We start from the raw sequence: 20674 nt of genomic DNA on the forward strand, positions 1-20674 counted from the left end.
ACTCTGATTTCATTTAATCTGATAAGCCTCCAGTACTGGTATTTATTTTAAAATTCCTGGGTGCTTTTTGATGCACAGAGTACTAGAGAAGTACCCAATGTTATACCCCTAAGTGTTCACCTGGTTATGAGAAATGCACCTCCTCCCAAGAAATGACCACCACTCTCACACTGACGTGGAACAGCTCCACACAACAGTGACTTATCCAGAGTTAGAGTCCTATGCCAGATGACTCAGCTCCTCTTGCCCAAGAAGTTGATCATCCAAAGTAACAAAACAATATATTTCTTTAAGATGTACATATTTCTATTACACCATCACTTACCTAATGTGCATCTGAGCAGGGGCTGAAGTCGACTAAAAATTTCAGCTCTGACTTCATTCAGACAGGTCTCGATCTCTGCAAGTATTTTGGGAGGAAGTTTTTTATAATCTCCACCTAAAACATTATACAGAACATTATCAGTTTCTCATCAATGTGTCTTTCCACAGAAAACTAAAACACTGACATGAAAGTTATCAATCAGTAACTTCTGCAAATGGAGCCAAAAAGCAAAATACAAAATTTCCTTAATTCTCTCCTGTGGTCCAACACGTATCCCCACAGTAACTGCTATCAGTGCATCAAAATTAGTTCACACAGCCTAAGCAAAGTTTCAGTTAAAGTCGTTCTCATCCAAATAATCACAGGCCTAAAACCCAGGCTGAGGATCTCTTATCCAAAATACTTGGGACCATTCATGTTTCAATTCCAGGTTTTATTTTTCTCAAATGTTGGAATATTTGCATGAGATTTCATTTGTTTCTAATACACATAGCCTGAAGGTAGTTTTACATAATATTTTTAGTGTCCCTGTAGTTGACTGGGAACTATCACATGAGGTCAGGTGTGGAACTTTCCACTTGCAGTTATCATGGTGGCAAAAGGTTTTAAATTTTGGAGAATTTCAGATTTTAATTTTTAAATTACCAATGCTCAACTTGTAGGAAGTTTTAAGACATATCATTTATATCTAAAGCAGCAGAGTTTTGGTTTCTTTTTGAGAGAGAGAAGGTTGAGGGAGAGAAAGAAAGGCAGGCAGGCACAACCACCTACTAGTTCAGTATCCAAATGCCTGCAATAGCCCAGGCCAGGCCGAATTCAGGAGCCTTGCAACACAATCCAGGTCTCCTATGTGGTGGCAGAAACCTAGATGCTTGAGCGACCACCTGCTGCTTCCCAAGGTGAGTATCAGCAGGAAGCTGAAGTCAGGAGGCAGAGCTGGGGCTCAAACCCAGGCATGCAATATGAGATGGGGGTCTTTTTTCTTCACTTGTTTTACTTGAAAGGTGCGGGGGGGGGGGGGGGGCAATGGAGGGAGGAGGAGGGGAGAGAGAGAATATCACTCTTCCATCTGCTGGTTTACTCCCTAAATGCTGAAAACAGCAAGAGTGGGGTCAGATTGAAGCCAGGAGTCTGGACCAAATCCGGGTTTCCCATGTGGGTTACAAGGACTCAAAATGTACTTGAGCCACAATCTCCTGCTTTCCTGGAACATTAGCAGGAAGCTGAACTGGAAAGTAGAGTAGCCAGGACTTGAACCAGCACTCTGACACGGGATGTCTGCATGGCAAGAGACAGCATACTCTGCTGCACCACAAAACCAGCCTCGAGTACCGTCTTAACTGCTAAACCAATGGCTCACCCCAAAACGCAGGTGTCTTAACTGCTAGGCTAAATGCCCAGCCCTGAAGTTGTCTACTTCTGTGCAATTATTACTTATGCTAGAAACTACATCGAATTATGTATTCTACTTTGGGATCTCTTATGGATATTAATAAGTCTAATAGGGGCTGGCGCTGTGGTGCAGTGGGTTAATCCTCCACCTGCAGCACTGGCATCCCATATGGGCACCAGTTCTAGTCCCAGCTGCTCCTCTTCCAATCTAGCTCTCTGCTGTGGCCTGGGAAAGCAGTAGAAGATGGCCCAAGTCCTTGGGACCCTGCACCCACATGGAAGACCAGGAAGAAGCTCCTGGCTCCTGGCTTCAGTTCAGCACAGCTCCGGCTGTTGTGGCTATTTGGGGAATGAACCAAGGGAAGGAAGACCTTTCTCTGTCTCTCCCTCTGTCTGTAACTCTACCTCTCAAATAAATAAATGAAATATTAAAAAAAAAAAAAAAGTCTAATATGGCCGGTGCCGCGGCTCGATAGGCTAATCCTCTTCCTGCGGCGCCGGCACACCGGGTTCTAGTCCTGGTCGGGGCGCCGGATTCTGTCCCGGTTGCCCCTCTTCCAGGCCAGCTCTCTGCTGTGGCCCAGGAGTACAGAGGAGGATGGCCCAAGTGCTTGGGCGCTGCACCCACATGGGAGACCAGGAGGAAGCACCTGGCTCCTGGCTTCGGATCAGCATGGTGCGCCGGCTGCAGCGGCCATTGGAGGGTGAACCAACGGCAAAAAGAAGACCTTTCTCTCTGTCTCTCTCTCTCACTATCCACTCTGCCTGTAAAAAAAAAAAAAAGTCTAATAAAGTTATTATTATTTCCCAAATTAATAGCGCCCTCCTCCCATGTCTTTGTGAGGGGTGTTGAAGGGGTTCTCAGCAGCATCACAGTGTTTATACAATTCATATCCTTTGTTCATAAGATTTTGCTTCATTAGAGACTGACAGCTAGCTATTACTGTGACTGACGCGTTTCCTTAATCATTCCCAGCTTGCCAGACTTATGTCTTTTTTTTCATTATTGCAAATACTTTAGTGATAAACACCTATGAGAATGTACCTGTACAAGTTTCTGATGTCTTTAGAGCAGAAATCTTCAAATGGAATTATAATGACAATAAACTACCAAAGATAATAAAAAATTTTTTTGAAGAGAATTTGCCATTGGCATTTAACTCTAGTTACTCTTTTTTTTTTTTTTTTTTTTTTTTTTGGACAGGCAGAGTGGACAGTGAAAGAGAGAGAGAGACTGTTGGTTCACCCTCCAATGGCCGCTGCGGCCGGTGCACTGCGCTGATCCGAAGCCAGGAGCCAGGTGCTTCTCCTGGTCTCCCATGCAGGTGCAGGGACCAAGCACTTGGGCCATCCTCCACTGCACTCCCGGGCCACAGCAGAGAGCTGGCCTGGAAGAGGGGCAACCAGGACAGAATGTGGTGCCCCGACCGGGACTAGAACCCGGTGTGCCGGCGCCGCAGGAAGAGGATTAGCCTATCGAGCCGCGGCGCCAGCCTCTAGTTACTCTGATGCTACAGATGGATCTTTTCACTCAAATCTCTGACAAATAATTCATTTGTAATTAAATGGGTAAGTGTTCTGACACAGTGATTCAGTCACCATATCCTCTATCAAAGTGCTCAGGGTTGAAGTTCCCCCTCTGCTTCCAATACAGCTTTTTACTAACGCATACCCTGGGAGGCAGCAGGTGATGGCTCAACTACACGGGTTCCTATCACCCAACTGGGAGACCTGGACTGAGTTCCAGGCTGCTGGCACCAGCTTGGCCAGCCCTGTTTGTGGGGATTTGGGAAGCAAAGCAGGAGACGTAAGACCTCTGTTTCTCTACCTTTCAAATAAATTAAATAAGTAACTCACACACAGTGTGATCTCACTCTGCTTACGTGTTTCACTAGTGAACACAGTATGAAGCATTCATCACAACTTCTGTAATTTAACCAAAGGAAAAAAAAAGCCTATAATCCAAGTAATACTTCTCAAATACAATTAACAACCAGATTACAAAAGCTACAATTATTCTTTAAAAACTTAAGATTAGATAAAATATAAATTAAAATTAACCCCAATATTCAACTTGCTGTTAAGTAACTCTGACTGACACAGCACTGTGGTTCCTGTAATTTGAGAAAACAGGAATACAAGAAATGGCAAAGGCAAAGATGCTCATGAGAAACTGAATTTTAAATTGCAAAAAATCATGAATGACACAAAATTCAGTATCAAAAGTAACTCAAATTGAAACAAAATATTCCTAGCCTAACAAAATTCTAACTTTTTAAATGTTTGTAGCTAAAGGTGTTAAGAGTATTGGGAGACATTTTCTTCTACTTAATAAGGTAGATCTAAATGTTAGTAAACCCTCCTTGAAAACCAATCAGCAATACTCTTTTTTTTTTGTTTTTTGACAGGCAGAGTGGATGGTGAGAGAGAGACAGAGAGAAAGGTCTTCCTTTTTGCCGTTGGTTCACCCTCCAATGGCCGCTGCGGCCAGCGCACCGCGCTGATCCGATGGCAGGAGCCAGGTGCTTCTCCTGGTCTCCCATGGGGTGCAGGGCCCAAGCACTTGGGCCATCCTCCACTGCACTCCCAGGCCATAGCAGAGAGCTGGCCTGGAAGAGGGGCAACCGGGACAGAATCTGGCACCCCGACCGGGACTAGAACCCGGTGTGCCGGTGCAGCAAGGCGGAGGATTAGCCTGTTAAGCCACAGCGCCAGCCCAGCAACACTCTTAAGAATCATATTTTAATATCCTTCCTAGATTTTAATCGGCAATGGATTCAAAAGGTATATGAATACTTGTACAATAACAAACAATGGTAAGCAGCTTGGATGGCCAACTTTGGGGAAGTGGCACAAGGAGCCACAGAAAAGGCAACACACCAAAGTCACGCATTTTGTAACATTAATGAAGAAAACACCTACAATGACAAGTGAAGAAAGCTTCGTCTGACATCAATTCTGTCTATATATATACACACATATAAGCAAAATTAAGATAAAAAATAACTAAAAAAACTCGAGAACACAACTGAGAGCTAAGGGTCAGCTGCACATCTATATAGAATGCTGACATATGATCCAGGTGGCATGGCAGATAAACTGACAAAAAGAATGGAGTCCGAAAAACTGGCTATGCAAATGGAAAAAAACAGGTCTTTATCTCACATCATACACAAGCAAAACTTTTTGACTTTAGGAACATACATATGCGCATATGTGAATAACTTTCTGACCCTGGGAAAAGAAAAGATCTCTTTTAAAAATCTACAAATACTGCTAACTCCAAAAAAGAAAGCCAAAGACTGTCCTATAAATAAACCAAGACATCTTTTGAAAAGAACACAAGCCACAAACTGGGAGAAAATTCAGCAACACTTATCTGACATAAAAACATCAACAAAGACACACAAAATCCCTCATAAATCACTAAGAACATAATACTCCGCAGAACAAACAGGGATAAGATACAAAACAGGCATTTCACAGAATAGATAACATATATGGTCCAAATACACATTAAGTGCTGACCAACCACTTTAAAACCTAGGAAAGACAGATCAAGACCACAGACTATTTTATAACACTTAAATAGCAAATATCTCAAAGTACGAAAGTAACCAATGAGAATATAGGGATCAGGAAGATCTCTTACACGGTGCTAAGGGCAATATACTGTTTGGTACAACCACTTTGGAAAACAGCTGCCATTCTCTTGTAAATCTGGGCTCAGTGTTTACAATTTGGTAATTCCATTCCCATCACATATCCAAAAGAAACCCATCAGACTTGCTCAAGAATAGTCACAGCAGCAATATTTATAATGGCAAAAAAGAATCTATTGACAAGTGAATAAATACATTACTGTATTTATAAAATGGAAACATTACATGTAATGAAAGTCAATGAGCCACAACTATAAGCTGCTTCACAGATAAGTCTTTACAAAGAGGAAACAGGGATGAGCTTTTGGCACAGTGGTTAAGACCCTGCCTAGGGTATTTGCATTGCACATCAGACTGCCTGGGTTTCAGTCCTAGCTCTGCATCTGATTCTAGCTTCCTAATGTACACTCCAGGTGGCAGCAGGTAAATGCTCAAGCACTTGAGTTCCTGCCACCCACACGGGAGACACAAATTGAATTCCAGAGGCTCCTGGCTTCAGCCCGGCCCAGGCCCAGCTGTTGTGGACAACTGAACCAGCAGTGAATGGAAGCTCTTTCAAATCATTTTTTCTTCTTTAAAAAGGGCCTCAGATGACATCCTGAACATCCTTTGTTATTGATTAAACAGGACTTGGTTCCCAGACTTGTGAAGACCTTTGAGCCCCAAAGTCTTAACAGTTAACAGATTAATACTAATAGTGGGCAGATTAGTGTGGAGGCTTGATCCAATTATGGTGTCTGAAGGAGGGGTCTTGGGAAGTGACTGGATTGGATTAGGCTGCCAGTGAGTCCCATCACTGAAATGATGGTGGCTTCATAAAGAGACTATGCTCCACATGCCTCTCTACTTCCTGGCTCATCCTGTGATCCTTCCTCCACACACGCTGCTACTGTTGGCCTCCACCAGGTGTCAGACTGATGGGCTGCACAATCTAGGATTCTGAATCCCAAAACTGTAAGCCAAAATCAACCTGCTCGTTTCCAAGAAGCTCAAGAATTTTAATGTAATGAAAAGCTAAATACACCTTTTAACAAAGTTCAAAGCCAACCAAATTAGGCAATATATAGTTTAGTTATACACATGTAAAAAAACTAGAATTATGTATTTCAGGATAATGACCACCTTTGCAGGATGCTGGGGGATGGGACAGGAGTAACAGGTAAACTGTTCTTAGGTTGGGATGTAGGTTCATGAGTGACCTATTTTATGGAAAATAAAGCAAATATATCCTTCATTGTAAAAAGAGATTTTGGAGTTTTGTGAGATTGTGAGTGATTTTTACTTACTTTATTCTGCTCTTCAGTAGTTCTGTTTTTTTTGTTGTTGTTGTTGTTGTTGTTGTTTTTTTGACAGGCAGAGTGGACAGTGAGAGAGAGACAAAGAGAAAGGTCTTCCTTTACTGTTGGTTCACCCTCCAATGGCCGCTGCAGGTGGCGCACCACGCTGATCCGAAGCCAGGAGCCAGGTGCTTCCTCCTGGTCTCCCATGCGGGTACAGAGCCTAAGGAGTTGGGCCATCCTCCACTGCACTCCCGGGCCACAGCAGAGAGCTGGCCTGGAAGAGGAGCAACCGGGACAGAATCCGGCGCTCCGACCGGGACTAGAACCTGGGTGCTGGCACCGCAGGTGGAGGATTAGCTTTGTGAGCCGCGGGGCCGGCCCGGTAGTTTTTTAAGATTTATTTTTACTATAATTTAAAGGTGAGAGAGTGAGAGAGAGAGAAAGAGAGAAGCAGAGAAAGAACTCTTCCATCCACTAGTTTATTTCTCAAATGGACACAGCAGCCAGGCCAAGCCAGGAGCATGGAACTCCATCCAAATCTTCCATGTGGGTAGCAGGGTTGCCTAAGTACTTGGGCCATCTTCTGCTGCTTTCCCAGGTGCATTGCCTGTGAGTTGGATGGGAAGAGGAACAGCTGGGACTTGAACCAGCACTCTAATATGGGATGCCAGCATCACAGGTGGTAGCTTAATCCACTGTGCCATAACGCCAGCACCTTTCAGTAGTTTTAAAACTTAAAACTTTACTTTGATGGACCCAATTGCCATCTAAGTATGTGACAGCAAACCACAGTAATGCCACCATCTCAATGCTCCATTTTACCTCTCCCTCTACCCCGAGACACTGACCACCTGGTAGTCCAGCTGGGCAGCTCTCTGATGACTAAAGACCTTGAAGTGCTATTAAATCTTTCTGATAAGGTCAGGAAGACCAGCAGGACATCTGAGGCGCTGGGTCCTAAAGCGTATGTAAATAAATTTTATAACACAAGCTCCTACCCAACTCCCTAATGAATCTGTAAATTTATAAAATCTTTCTCCTACCTGCAGCCTTGGCAGAAAACATCTTGCTATAAATTCTGACCAAACCACCTATTCATCCCAATCTGGAATCCTGTATTTAAGTTGCTTGAATAAATCCTTTACTCTTTTTTCACTTGTTTTCAAGGGTTTATTTATTTATTTGAAAGTCAGAGTTAGAAAGAAAGAGATCTTCTGTCTGCTGGTTCAATCTCCAAAGGGCCAGAACGGCTGAGGCTGGGCCAGACCAAAGCCAGGAGCTTCTTCCTGGTCTCCTAGGTAGGTGGCAGGGCCCAAGCACTAGGGCCATTTTTCACTGCTTTTCCCAAGCCATTAGCAGGGAGCTAGATCTGCAGTGGAGCAAGATGGGACTCAAACAGGCACCCATATGGGATGCTGGAGTCTCACCCATGCTATGCCACAACCCCGGCCCCACCCTTTAGTCTCATACAGAGCTCCCACCTTCATTCTTTGGTCTCAATTCTTTCCCAGTTCAAGGAGGCACCACACAATCAGCTGACCCTCAGATCTAAGACACAATCACAGCCTTTCTTCTCCTTTCTACTGAAAAGACTGTCTTGTCAACGATCAAGATACCATCACTGGTATTATCCTGAGCTTCATGACACTACCGGGGCTCCTTGCTCTTTTCCATATGCTATAAGGAACTCAACATTAACACCTTCAAAAATTAAACAGAAATAATACACTGGTACCTACCTTTAATTCCATCCAATCGAGTGGTAGACAGCAGCTTATTCGCTTGATTATACTTTGTAAACAACTGCCAGAAAACAGATTCCTCCTTAGAACACAGTTCAGTCACAGTGTTCTTTAATCCTTCCAAGTGTACCAAAGCTGAAAGAATACAGTCTAACCAACAGAGAGCATGAGCATTTTTCCACTGAACATAAAAAGTCTGCCGAAACGATGTACACTTGCTTTCCAATGGTATTTCCAGTTCAGATGTGCCTCCTTCATTTTGAGGGGAAGTTTGCCCAACTCCAGAGATGTCAACTGTACTAGGATCTTCTTTAGTAGCCATGTCAACAACACCAGCTTCCAAAACCTTATTCTGCTCCAAGGAATGAGCTGTCCCAATTGGATGCTGATGAGTACTACCATCAGAACACTTTGATGAGGTTTCATTATATACTTCTCCATTATATTTGCTGTCCAAAATTGGCTCACCATCAATAATATGATGTCTAGTCTTTTTGGAATTTGCTAAAACAGGTGCATCGTTATAGCTGGTTTCCAAGAGCTTTCTTTTGTGAAGTTTATTTGGAGTGTGACAATCTTCCGAATCCGGAGAAATTAAGTTATTAAGTGACTTAAAGCCCAAAGGAAAGATGCACTAGAAAGAAAAAGTAAAATGATAAGAAACACAAACATTCAAATGAGCTTAAGTTTTACTTGACAAATTCTATGTCATGAAGAATCTGAGCATTAATTTGACATGAGAAAGTATATTTATTAACCCACATCTGAAGGAACTGCAGACAATCATTTAATAAAAACTTTGGCACCCTAAGAATTTTTCCTAGATAATCTGAACAACCAACATTGTGATCTGAGTTACACTAGGATAAGCTAACAAGGAAAATATACATATTTTTTTCTTTAATAAAAATATCTGATGTCAAGTAAAGTTTAAAATTACAAAAATATAAAGAAACACTATATGAGTGTTACTCTTGGAACAAACACTGTACAGCATCAAAAAATTTTTTCAAGTATCTTTAAATAAAAAATTGTGAAACTGAGCATTAATCTGAGAGTACTGCTATTTTACATCCTTATTTGCTTTAGTGTTATATTGGCTGAACTTTAAATGATCTCATCAAATATCTCTACATATTAACGTAATTTATAAAATATAAATATAAAAATACAAATAAATCACTAAGATAATGTGTGAATCTTTCTTAAGATTGAAAACTACCAAAATATATTTACAAGGTAAGACACCTATATACTAACTGCCCCCACTAAATATGCCTTCTTCCACGCAACTATGAACTGCTACGTTGGTGGCCACCAGTGAATGCAAGAGCCACATGTCCTGGGTAATTCATGCCCTCAGTCAATCCCCTACCGCACACGACTAGCTTTCAGGGGACTTTAACAGGCATGATGCACATGGAGATCTCACAAGCACTGGCTCACTGGGCTTGTCCTCTTGCAGCCCTCCTTCTGGAACTCTCTCAGTATCCACCATCATAACAAGAGGAGCCAAATCAGACTCATGGAATGATCCTCATGGGAAAGAGCTGAGACTCTGGCTGAATGACTTAGCTGAACACCCAGCCAGCCAACACCATCTCCCCACTATACATACATTTCAGATGTCCCGGCCAATATGGTGTGAAACATAAGAACTGCCTGTCAACTCACAAATTCATGGGAAATAATAAATGAAGCCATTATATTCTTTCAGCAACTAAGTTTTGAAATGATTTGTTTCACAGCAACACATAACTGAAATGCACCAAATGCTACACAGCGACTTCTACACAACTGAATACTATACTTATAGTACCGTGCTTCTGATAAAATTCCCTAGTATAAATGGACAAATTCTGGATTCTTCTGTTACCAACCACCTGCAGCAACCTGTCAATTATATACCTTGAGATTATTTCCTAAATCCTACCATATGTCAGAAAGCTGAGAACACTTTGTAAAATCAAATCAGTAACTATGAATTCAGAGTCATAAAAAGGTATATATATCCACCCCAAAATAGGAGCAGGATCACAAAGAAATTTCCGCACATCGATGCTTGTTACAGCATTATTCAAAATAGCCAAGAGGTAGAAGCAACACAAATTTCTGCTAACAGATCAATGGATAAAGAAAATGAAGTATGCATCACATACAATGGAGCAATATTCAGCCTTAAAAAAAAATCCTGTTACATGCTACAACATGGACAAACCTTGATGACAGTATGCTAAGTCAAAGATGTCAGCCACAAGAGACAAAAGCTATATGATTCCAATTCTATGAGGAACTTAGAGCAGTTAATTCAGAGAAACAAAAAGCAGAAGTGTGGTTGCCAAGGGCGAGGAGGAGCAGGGAATGGAAAGCTGCTGTTTTTGAGTATTAATTTCAGTTCTGCAAGATGAAAACGTTTTTAAAATCTGCAGCACACCATGTGAATACATCTAACACCCCTCAAATGTACACTTAAACACGGCCAAGATGACAAATTTTGTTACGAATTTTAACCACAAATTAAAAAAAAATGTTAAAACATTTAATTTTTTTAAAAGAACCTCCTCAAAACCCCAACCTTTCACTAATATCAAGTCATCAAGATCTTGGTGTACATCATCCTACCTGCACCCACTGTTAATTAAAAACAAGATTAATAAACAAAAAGGGAAGGGACCCAAAGGCTGCAAAAACTCAGTGGTCTACATGGTTCCCTCCCCTCCTCCATAACTGTCTCCTCTGTGTAATCTGTGCTCCCATCAAAAGTAACCTAAATTCTCACTTGTTCCTGCCCTGAGAGTTCCACTTTATTAAATCTTTCAGATTATCTCTTAATAGCCGTCTTTGGTTTCTACTTACAGTGAACATGTATCATTTTAGTAAAATTAAAACAGCGATTTTAAGCTGTCTGCAAGAAGCCATTAAAAGATACAAAGAGCAGGACTTAAAACCTGCATAACCATCTAATATTTAAAATCTAATGCTAAAATAACAACAGCAAAAACAAAACAAAACAAAACAAAAAAACAAAACCTAACACTGTCTCTTTCACTGATTTTTGTAGCAATTTAAATAAATTCTTGTTTTTAGTCCTGTAAAATAGGAAAAACGAAAACATCCCATGTCATCTTATATTTAGATAAGTGGTTACCTGGAAGATCTTACCAGAGACAAATTATAAGCATATACTCTTGATACAAATGAAAAAGAAAACAAAACACACAAAGTGTTTACTTTGCTGATTTAACACTAATGATTTAAAAACCTGTTGTAAATTTCATCTTTTAATTAAAAAAAAAAAAGATTAATGAAATACTCCAAAATAAACACTGAATAATGGACTACTCCAAAAAGGATGAGCTAAAACTTTCTACTGTTGGAAAAACATTGGACGGTTTCAATTTGGTATTAATTTGAACCACAGTTTTGAATGTTTGTGTTTAGTTTTTCAAAATCAGGAAATATTTTCAAAGCAACATCTGATTAAAAGGTATTTCCTGGCCAGCGCCGTGGCTCAATAGGCTAATCCTCCACCTTGTGGCGCCGGCACACCGGGTTCTAGTCCCGGTCAGGGCACCGATCCTGTCCTGGTTGCCCCTCTTCCAGGCCAGCTCTCTGCTGTGGCCAGGGAGTGCAGTGGAGGATGGCCCAAGTGCTTGGGTCCTGCACCCCATGGGAGCCCAGGAGAAGCACCTGGCTCCTGCCATCGGATCAGCGCAGTGTGCCAGCAGCAGCGCGCCTACTGAGGCGGCTATTGGAGGGTGAACCAACAGCAAAAAGGAAGACCTTTCTCTCTGTCTCTCTCTCACTGTCCACTCTGTCAAAAAAAAAAAAAATTAATTAATTAAAAAAAAATTTTAAAAGGTATTTCCTACATGGTTCTTTCCAATTTATAGCAACTGGACTGCAAAATGTTCAGCAGACTTCAAATTTCATAACAGAACTCTTCAGAAATCAATCACAGCACACTATACTGATAGGAGGCCAGAAAATAAATATTTAGGCTTTGTGAGCCATACAGTCTCTGTCACAACTATTCAACTCCACTGGTGTGATACAATATGTACCACAATATGTAAATGATTGAGCATGGTTGTCTTCCAATAAACCTTTATTTATGGATACTGAAATCTGAGTTTCATATAATTTTCATATGTTATGGGAGACCTTTTTTTTTTTACTTTTGTTCAACTGTTTAAAAACTATCTCCTGGGGACAGTGGCTTCTCTGTTTTTATAATCCATAATTAAAGAATTCTACTGAATATTATGTATTGTTCAAAAGGAGGACAAAAATTCTTTCTCTAGAATCTAGTATGATTTCTCTTTTCATTGTTCAAAATTCTTTATTTTCAGTTAAGTAGTAAACTCTGTTCATAACTGCTATCACAGATGAGCTGTTGAGGCTCCTAACTTCAACCCCTTCCCTTGTAAAACAAAGTCTGACCCCTGCCACTTTAAAAAGGTGGGGCTGGCATTGTGGAGCAGCGGGTTAAGCTACAGCGCTGGCATCCCATATGGTCACTGGTTCAAGTCCCAGCTGATCCACTTCTGATCCAGCTCTCTGCTATTGGCCTGTGAAAGCAGCAGAAGATAGCTCAAGTGCTTGGGCTGCTGTACCTGTGCAGGAGACCTGAAAGAAGCTCCTGACTTTCAGCTTTGGCCTGGTCCAGCCCCAGCTATTGTGGCCATTTGGTAAGTGAACCAGTGAGCAGATGACCGATGTGTCTCTCCCCTCTCTCTTTCAAATAAGTAAGTATATCTTTAAAAATAAAGCTTTCTCCTTTTCTCTGTACATCTCAAATGTCACCTCCCATTCACTCCAGTCAGGCTTTCATCACCCTAGTATACCGAAACTATCTTCATCAAGGTCTCTGATGACACTCACAACACTCTGGGTAAGGTCAGTTTAGTATTTTTTTTTTTTAAAGATTTATTTTATTTATTTGAAAGACAGAGATACAGAGAGAGAGGTAGAGACAGAAAGAGAGAGGTCTTCCATCCACTGGTTCACTCCCCAGATGGCCACAACAGCTGGAGCTGTGCTGATTCGAAGCCAGGAGCCAGGAGCTTCTTCCGGGTCTCCCACGCAGGTGCAGGGGCCCAAGGACTTGGGCCATCTTCTACTCCTTTCCCAGGCCATAGCAGAGAGCTGGATCAGAAGAGGAGCAGCCGGGACTAGAACTGGCACCCATATGGGATGTTGGTGCTTCAGGCCAGGGCTTTAATCTGCTGCGCCACAGCGCCGGCCCGGTCAGTTTAGCCTTAACCTTCCTTGCGCTCTTAGCTGCCATTTGACAGTAGACGACACCTTCCTCCCTTCCTTTTTTTCACTTAACTTTCAGAACCATGTACTGTCCTCTTTCCCGATTTTACCTCTAGCTCACTGTCCATGTCCTCTCAAGACTCTTCGGTGTTGCACTCCACCTCTCCCATCTCTTAACAGTAGACTGTTTCAGGGCTCAGTGCTTCGTCCTCTGTACCATCCTACACTCACCTATTCTTATGGTTCAATATGCTTATGACTACCAAATTTTTATTCCCAATGTCAACCTCTGCATCTACTGGAATGCCCACAGATCCAACTCCTTATTCCACAGATCCACAGATGTCAGAAGTCTAAAGTTTGACTGTCCTGACCTGAGCTTTGCCCTAAATCTCACTCCCCCCAAATTCTTTCTCAAGAGTTCAGTATTTGGCAACTGTAGTCTTCCAACTGTTTGGGTCAACATCTTGGAATCATCCTTGATTCTTCTGCCCCAACCTATAGCCAGTCTTTCAGCAAATGCTACTGGCTTTACTTTCAAAGTCAACCCTCTTTATCCACAGGTTCTACATCTGAAGATTCATCCAAACACCTTGCACTATGTGTGAGGCCTATGATAGTTGCATCTGTACTGAAACATGTAGCCTTTTTTTCTTCTATCATCATTCCAGAAATACTACAGTATAAACCACTATTTACGTAGCATTTACATTGCATTAGGTACTACAAATACTCAGGAGATGACTTAAATATATGGAAGGATATACACAGGTTCTATGCAAATTATTCCTAGCTTTCACCCCCAGATGCTGATCCCAGTACAGTTGGTGGCCCAGAATGATCAGTTTGGAAAACAAATCACAGAGTTGGTAGTAGACAGTTTTACCAGGTATAATTTGAAAAAAATAATCCTAGACATTTTTAAGTATAAAACATTTTTAAAAAAAAATTCATTTTTTGAAAGGCAGGGTGACAGAGACAGAGAGACTTTCCATCTGCTGTTCACTCCCCAGAAGGCCACAACAGCCAGGTGTGGGCCAGGCAGAAGCCAGAACTCCATCTGGGTCTCCTTCATGGGTGACGGGGCCCAAGTACTTGGGATATCCTCTGCTGCCTTCCCAGGCACCTTAGTGGGAAGCAGGACTGGAAGTGGAATGGCTGGCACTGATATGGGATTGCCAGCTGGACCCAACGTGCCACAAGGCCAGTCCCACAAACAGTGAGCAAAATTTAAACAAGGAAGGGAAAAAAGCAAAAGACCAAAACTTACACACTACATAAGATTATTAATACTTTACCTGCAAATCCTCACACAAAAAGATCGATTCTTGAAAACTAATTCGGTAAGTCTTTAAGGCTTTTAACTTTCCCTTTTCTCTACAAGCAGGGCAATAACCATCGGATGGAACTTTTGATGGATCATAATTCTAAAAGAGAAATAAAGCAAATTAAAATACAGACATTCATTTATTAGAACAAATTATTAGACGTTAAATGGAAAAGTAACCAGAAAAAATATACAATTTTCAACTAGAAATGTCCTGGCAAGATATTTTAAACATAGCAAATAAAAGAACTGCATGTAAAGTTTTAAATACTGCTATTATTCCAAAAAGAATATACTACAGTTTTAAATTTTTAGTGTAACAGATACCATCGATTTTATTTCCAGGAAAAAAGGTACCATCAATTGCCAGGGAAAATTTATGTTCCATATTTTCAAAGAATAGTAATCCATAAAATGCATGCTTTTATTTCTACTTTTGTATATTACCAAAACAGAGAGGTAAACACATTAAAACAATCTTTCGCCATTGCTGTAAGATTTCCGTGGAAGACACAATTTTTTAAAAGTTAATTGGTAAAATGAAAACTGAATTTAATTTCAAAAATAGAAGGGGGGGGGGGAACAACTTTGCACCGAGGCAAAAAATAAGTTCACTAACTTTTCCCAAATACCCCACCATGTGGAGTGAAGATATCCCTATATCAGTCCCTGGTCCAATCACTGGCAAACCATTTCCAATCTTCGGAGAATCCATCATTCCGAGTCATTGGCTAATTTATGTCACTTGAGACATGTCAATACCACTAAGGATTTTTCAATGATCCCTGGAAAAAAAAAAGTCAATAGACAATTAAATAAAAATCCCATGTACTCTAAACAAAGAGCTATTTTATAAGATGCATACAAATACATATGAAATACAGTTTGAGAGCCCTTTGTCCTAAGACAAACATTCTACAGCTATGATCTTGAAAACAAAAATGCCTATATTAACTAATAAACTTAGCAAATTGGTGGGGAGAGCAAAGACTGTAAGGAACATTCTCATGCAGACATTTTCATAGCAGACTCATTTTTGAAATTAAACAAAACCTGTAGTAGAAGCAGTCACTATTTAAAGAAAACTGTATTTGCCAAGGTTTGAAAAATCTAGGTTTTTAAGAGCTTATCCACAATTTGAAAGAAATATGCCAACATTATACTGAGAAAGTACTTTAAAAACCCAGACTTTATGCTGTTACTTGACAAGGATAAAATAACCAAGGAGGGGCTGGCGCCGTGGCTCACTTGGTTAATCCTCCGCCTGTGGTGCCAGCATCCCATATGGGCACCGGGTTCTAGTCCCGGCTGCTCCTCTTCCAGGCCAGCTCTCTGCTGTGGCCCGGGAGGGCAGTGGAGGATGGCCCAAGTGCTTGGGCCCTGCACCCGCATGCTAGACCAGAAGGAAGCACCTGGCTCCTGGCTTCGGATCGGCATAGCTCCGGCTGTGGCAGCCATTTGGAGAGTGAACCAACGGAAGGAGGACCTTTCTCTCTGTCTCTCTCTCTCTCACTGTCTAACTCTGTCAAATAAATTTAAAAAAGAACCAAGGAAACACATCTACATTTCTATTGTTTTCAACCAACAAGAATACTTGGCCAGCTGTGAATGCTACTTTTTAAAAGCTGTCAGTGAGATCCTATTCTGTATTATTTGTAAATGACCTGTACCAAAACCAAAATATAAATCTGCCCTAGCACGAGTCACACACATGACAAGCTTTCTCTGAGTGTAACCCTGGGAATTAGTGCCACGGGGAAAAGTCAAACTATAAGAGTGAAGCTCAGCCCAAGACAAAAAGTAATTAGAAGCAGTTTAAACACAGAGTTAAAACACAGCACAGCCAGATGCAGGAAACCTGTAAGCCAAGGTGAATTACCTCTAGCAGAAATGTTGTGAAGTAATTTCAAGCCAGGTGTTTTCCGAACCCAAGCATCTATGATTCTATTCCCACTTCCTGGGAACCAGTGGGTCACAAACTGCACACATCTCTCATGCCAAGGAATAATTTCAAAAATACAAAACACGTTTTAAAAGTGTCCGTGAACCTCCGTTTCCTATTCCTAAAGAAGTAGCCATAAGGCAGACATAGTGGACTGCAGACATACTGGACTAGGCCGTTCTTTGTTGCCAGGGCTTCCTGTGCATGGGGGATGTTTAGCAGCATCACTGACCTTTACGCACTAACGTGACAGCCAAAACGTCACCAGACACTGCCAAGTGTCTCCTAGGAGACAAAATCCCCCTGTCCAGAACCTCTGATGCTAACTTTTCTTTTTAGGTTCCTCACAGACACCACCAACATACTACCTCTAGCAGTTTCTACTTATAATCTATTAACAAAAGAGAACCATGGAGGAAAGAGTCAAATTTCTAGAGTTCCACAAAGTTAAAAGCATGGGCTTTGCACCTTCAGAGATGAATCCAGAAGTCTATTTGTAAAATTGGCTATTGGAGGAATTATGAGATAATGCATGTAAAATGCTTAGCACCCAACACATATTACATTACAGCTGCTATTTGGTGCTAGGTTTGCTTTTCACGTTACAAAGAAAATACGCAGCACACCTTATCATTCTACAGTACACTTGTGAGACTATCCACCTTGAATAAAGTGATTCTGACAAAGCTTTCCTTTTGCACGAGGAATCTAGGAAACTATCAGAAGGGCCTTTCTCTCTCTAACAGCAAAACGTAAGGAGCCTTCCAATCTGTTGCCCTGAGTCCATCACCAAACGTTTTGATGGGATAAGTAAGCTGGTGCTGGAATTCCTGAATACAAAGAATCCCTCTCGCCCTGGAAAGCTCATTTTAAAAAACACCACATACGGACACTCCAGGTCTTCTTTCAAACGTATTTTTTTCTTTGATACAAATCCTGGGGTGCATGCTGCCACTTCATCTGTCCCTGAATAACCGCCTCCAACAAATTCCCTTCCAAATCAACCTGCTCCTCCCCGCTGCATCGCCCCTACATTTTGGCCTCTCCAGCCTTCCAAACACAGAGTAGAAGGTTTGAGCTGTTCTCTTGCTTCCCTCCTCTTCTCTCACTAAGTCAAAAAATCCTGTGGCAGTAACTCAGATGCCCACCTCTTTTTCCACTCCAGCTCCAACCTTTATCGCTGTCAAGACGGCCCTTCTGTAAAACAAGCCTTCACTGCTCAACTTCAAGGACCCTGCTTCCTCCTGCCTTGGCTATTCAGTCTGTCCAAACGGCTCAATGTGACCTAGAGGTAGGACTATGACCTAAAAGCTCACTGCACTGCGAGATCAGCCCAGATTTCCAGTCTTACCTTTTTCTACCCACAGCATCTTTTTCTACTCCTCAGCATCGTTCTAACACCGCCTCTGCACACTTCTGGGGGAGTCGCTGAAGCCCTACTGTCAACTACTAACCCAGGATGGCCCACGTTACAGCACAGTAAGGTGGCCCTGGGACAGGTGGGCAACCAAACTTAATTCGGAGCCCAGTGTGCAAAATGGAGACAAGCTGGAGAAACGGCTGTTGGAAGAGGTAGGGGCCTTTTATCCACTTGAGTTTATCCCACGAGACCCCCGGGGCTCACGCGTGAACTGTCAAAGGAGAGACCACAGGAGACGAACGCAGGTGGCTGTCAGCGCCGCCTGGTCCCCCGACGCAGCGGTCCTCAGAGACAGACGGGACCAATGCAGGTGAGTTTCAAAACTCAACCTTGGAAACCCCAGGAGACGCACAGGGTTTCCTTCAACCCTGACCATCTTCGCGCTCCCTGGGGCACGGAAGCAAACTCTGGTTTCTCTTCGGTGTTTACCTCTCTGAGCCCAAACGGATGCGTAACTCCAACTCCCCCATCTTAACCAGGATCTCAACCATTCCCACCGCACCGCGTCCCAGCCCAGGCTTTCAGCGGGCCGGCCAGCCCGCGGATCACCCCGGCCATGTCCCTTTCTCCAGTTTCTAGAGAAGGAAGCTCCCACTGCTTCTCCCTTACCTGTCCCGGGCACGCCCCTTCTCCGTACCAGGTCGATCCGAACTCCTGGTCCAGCCTTGAGCTTCCCACCGCCGGGATGCAACGTCCAACCCACGTTCCGCTCGGACCGCTACTCCCCCAGCAGCGTCTCCGCTAGAAAAGAACTTCCGGTTTGAGTCCGCCGCAAAAGAGTTCCCCCCTTCCTGCGGCGCGCGGGGCCTGAAAGCACGTGGGCGTGGCGGGGAAGGCAAGGAAGGGAGCACTTCCGGCCGGCCGGCCCCGCCTTCCCCGAAGCGGGGCGGTCCGCTGTGTTGACTGCCACGGCCGCAGCAGGGGAGGGGCCGGGCGCTGCAGAGCCCGCCCCGCGTGAGGAGGCTGGGTTTGGTGGGGAGGGAGGCGACGTTTCTGGAAGCTGCTGGAAAACGCTCGAGTGGCGGAGGTGACGCCGGCGGCCAGGGGGTGGGGCGTGATTAAAACTAGTGCGCGGCCGGCTGCGGAGGGATTACGCCGAGGAGAGATGGCGGCGAGCGTTTCGTGGCGCGCGGGGTCGGGAGCCCGCTGGGCCTGGGGGACCCCCGGGCGGGGTGGGCTGGGGTCGGGAAGGCGGCGCGGGCCGCCATGGGGCCCGTGGGCCTCCGCAGCCGGCGGCCCCAGCCTCGGGGAGCGCCGGGCCGCCTGGGAGTGCCGTGCACAAAGGGTCACCACACACGGAGCCGCCCCTCCCCGTCTCCCCTAATCCCCACCTTCGAAGCCAGGGGCCTGGCTGCCGGGACTCTGGGGTGTCTCTCTCCTTCCCTCCCTCCCAGATCTTCTAACGGTAAGGGGAGTAGCTCAAGCACAGGACTGCGCCCTCCGGGCCGCGGGTCTGCCCCCGGCGGCACGCCTGCCCGCCGCCCCTGCCCGGCGTGAACTTCCCGGAACCGGGGGATTTCTCCCCTAGCTCTGCTTTCGTAGGAAGGTCATGTGGTTGAAGGGACGTCGTGACCGCGGGTGCTATTTCTAACTCTCGGGGGCAGCCTCTTCCAGAAGTCCTTTCGCTCGGCTGCTTCTGTGCCCTGCCTCCCGTAAGAAGCTGTGGTTTCTGTACGGAGTAACCACGGTTCGCATTTTGCACTGTGGGTTTTTTTTTTTTTTTGTGGTTTCTCTTTTTGATCGTCTCAAACTAAATGCCTATTTTTTTTTTTTCCGAAATAATTCCGGTGATGTTGATAGGGTGCTATATAGGCGTCGAGACCCGTGTACGAAGACATTTCTTGAGTAAGAAGGATGGTTAAGTGTTTATGTTCTGCTACCGAAATGCGAATCAAGAAATCCAACAGGGAGTTTGTTGGTTGTTTTTTTTTTTTTTTTTTTTCCCCTCCAGGCAATAATGGGCTGGTTAGTTTTTATCTTTTTTTGTAGTTGTGTTCTTAATGCCCTGGTGTGTTTGTTGTGAGAGCTCACCAATTAAGAGTCTCCTTTTTTTTATGCGTTAACGGTGGGAATTTGAGAGAGCATTATTTCCTCCTGAATAGTTGCCAAAACTAAGAGGTTTTTTTTTTTCTTGCTCAAAGTTATTTCCATATTTAGAGTGAAATACACTATTATGTTTGTAATGCTTGATAACTGTTAACTTGTAAATTAAACAAAACACTTAAGTTAAAACGTAGCTAAAAGTGCAAGATTGCAAAGAGCATCACCGAACTAAAGCATATCAGAAATCAAACGTTGTCATCGACGAAGTTGATTTAGTCT

The 20674-nt window shown here is 43.3% G+C and overlaps 1 protein-coding gene across 3 annotated transcripts in view; it reads right to left on the reverse strand.

Moving 5' to 3' along the window:
* USPL1 (ubiquitin specific peptidase like 1) overlaps window positions 1-19098 on the reverse strand; it is a 42632-nt gene extending 23534 nt beyond the window's left edge. Inside the window, exons 1-5 of one of the 3 annotated variants that reach the window (XM_062194406.1) lie at window positions 18962-19098; window positions 15610-15775; window positions 14962-15090; window positions 8399-9035; window positions 326-439 (exon numbers count right to left, since the gene is read on the reverse strand). In XM_062194406.1, the coding sequence (XP_062050390.1) occupies window positions 326-439; window positions 8399-9035; window positions 14962-15090; window positions 15610-15708 (979 nt within the window). In that variant the 5' untranslated portion in view covers window positions 15709-15775; window positions 18962-19098. Of the gene's footprint in view, window positions 1-325; window positions 440-6665; window positions 7267-8398; window positions 9036-14961; window positions 15091-15609; window positions 15776-18961 lie in introns of those variants that run through there. The other 2 variants (XM_062194407.1, XM_062194408.1) reach the window with 2 other exon arrangements.
* Between the last annotated feature and the right edge of the window lie 1576 nt (window positions 19099-20674).

Source organism: Lepus europaeus, chromosome 6 (assembly GCF_033115175.1).
Source record: "Lepus europaeus isolate LE1 chromosome 6, mLepTim1.pri, whole genome shotgun sequence".
Taxonomy (NCBI): domain Eukaryota; kingdom Metazoa; phylum Chordata; class Mammalia; order Lagomorpha; family Leporidae; genus Lepus; species Lepus europaeus.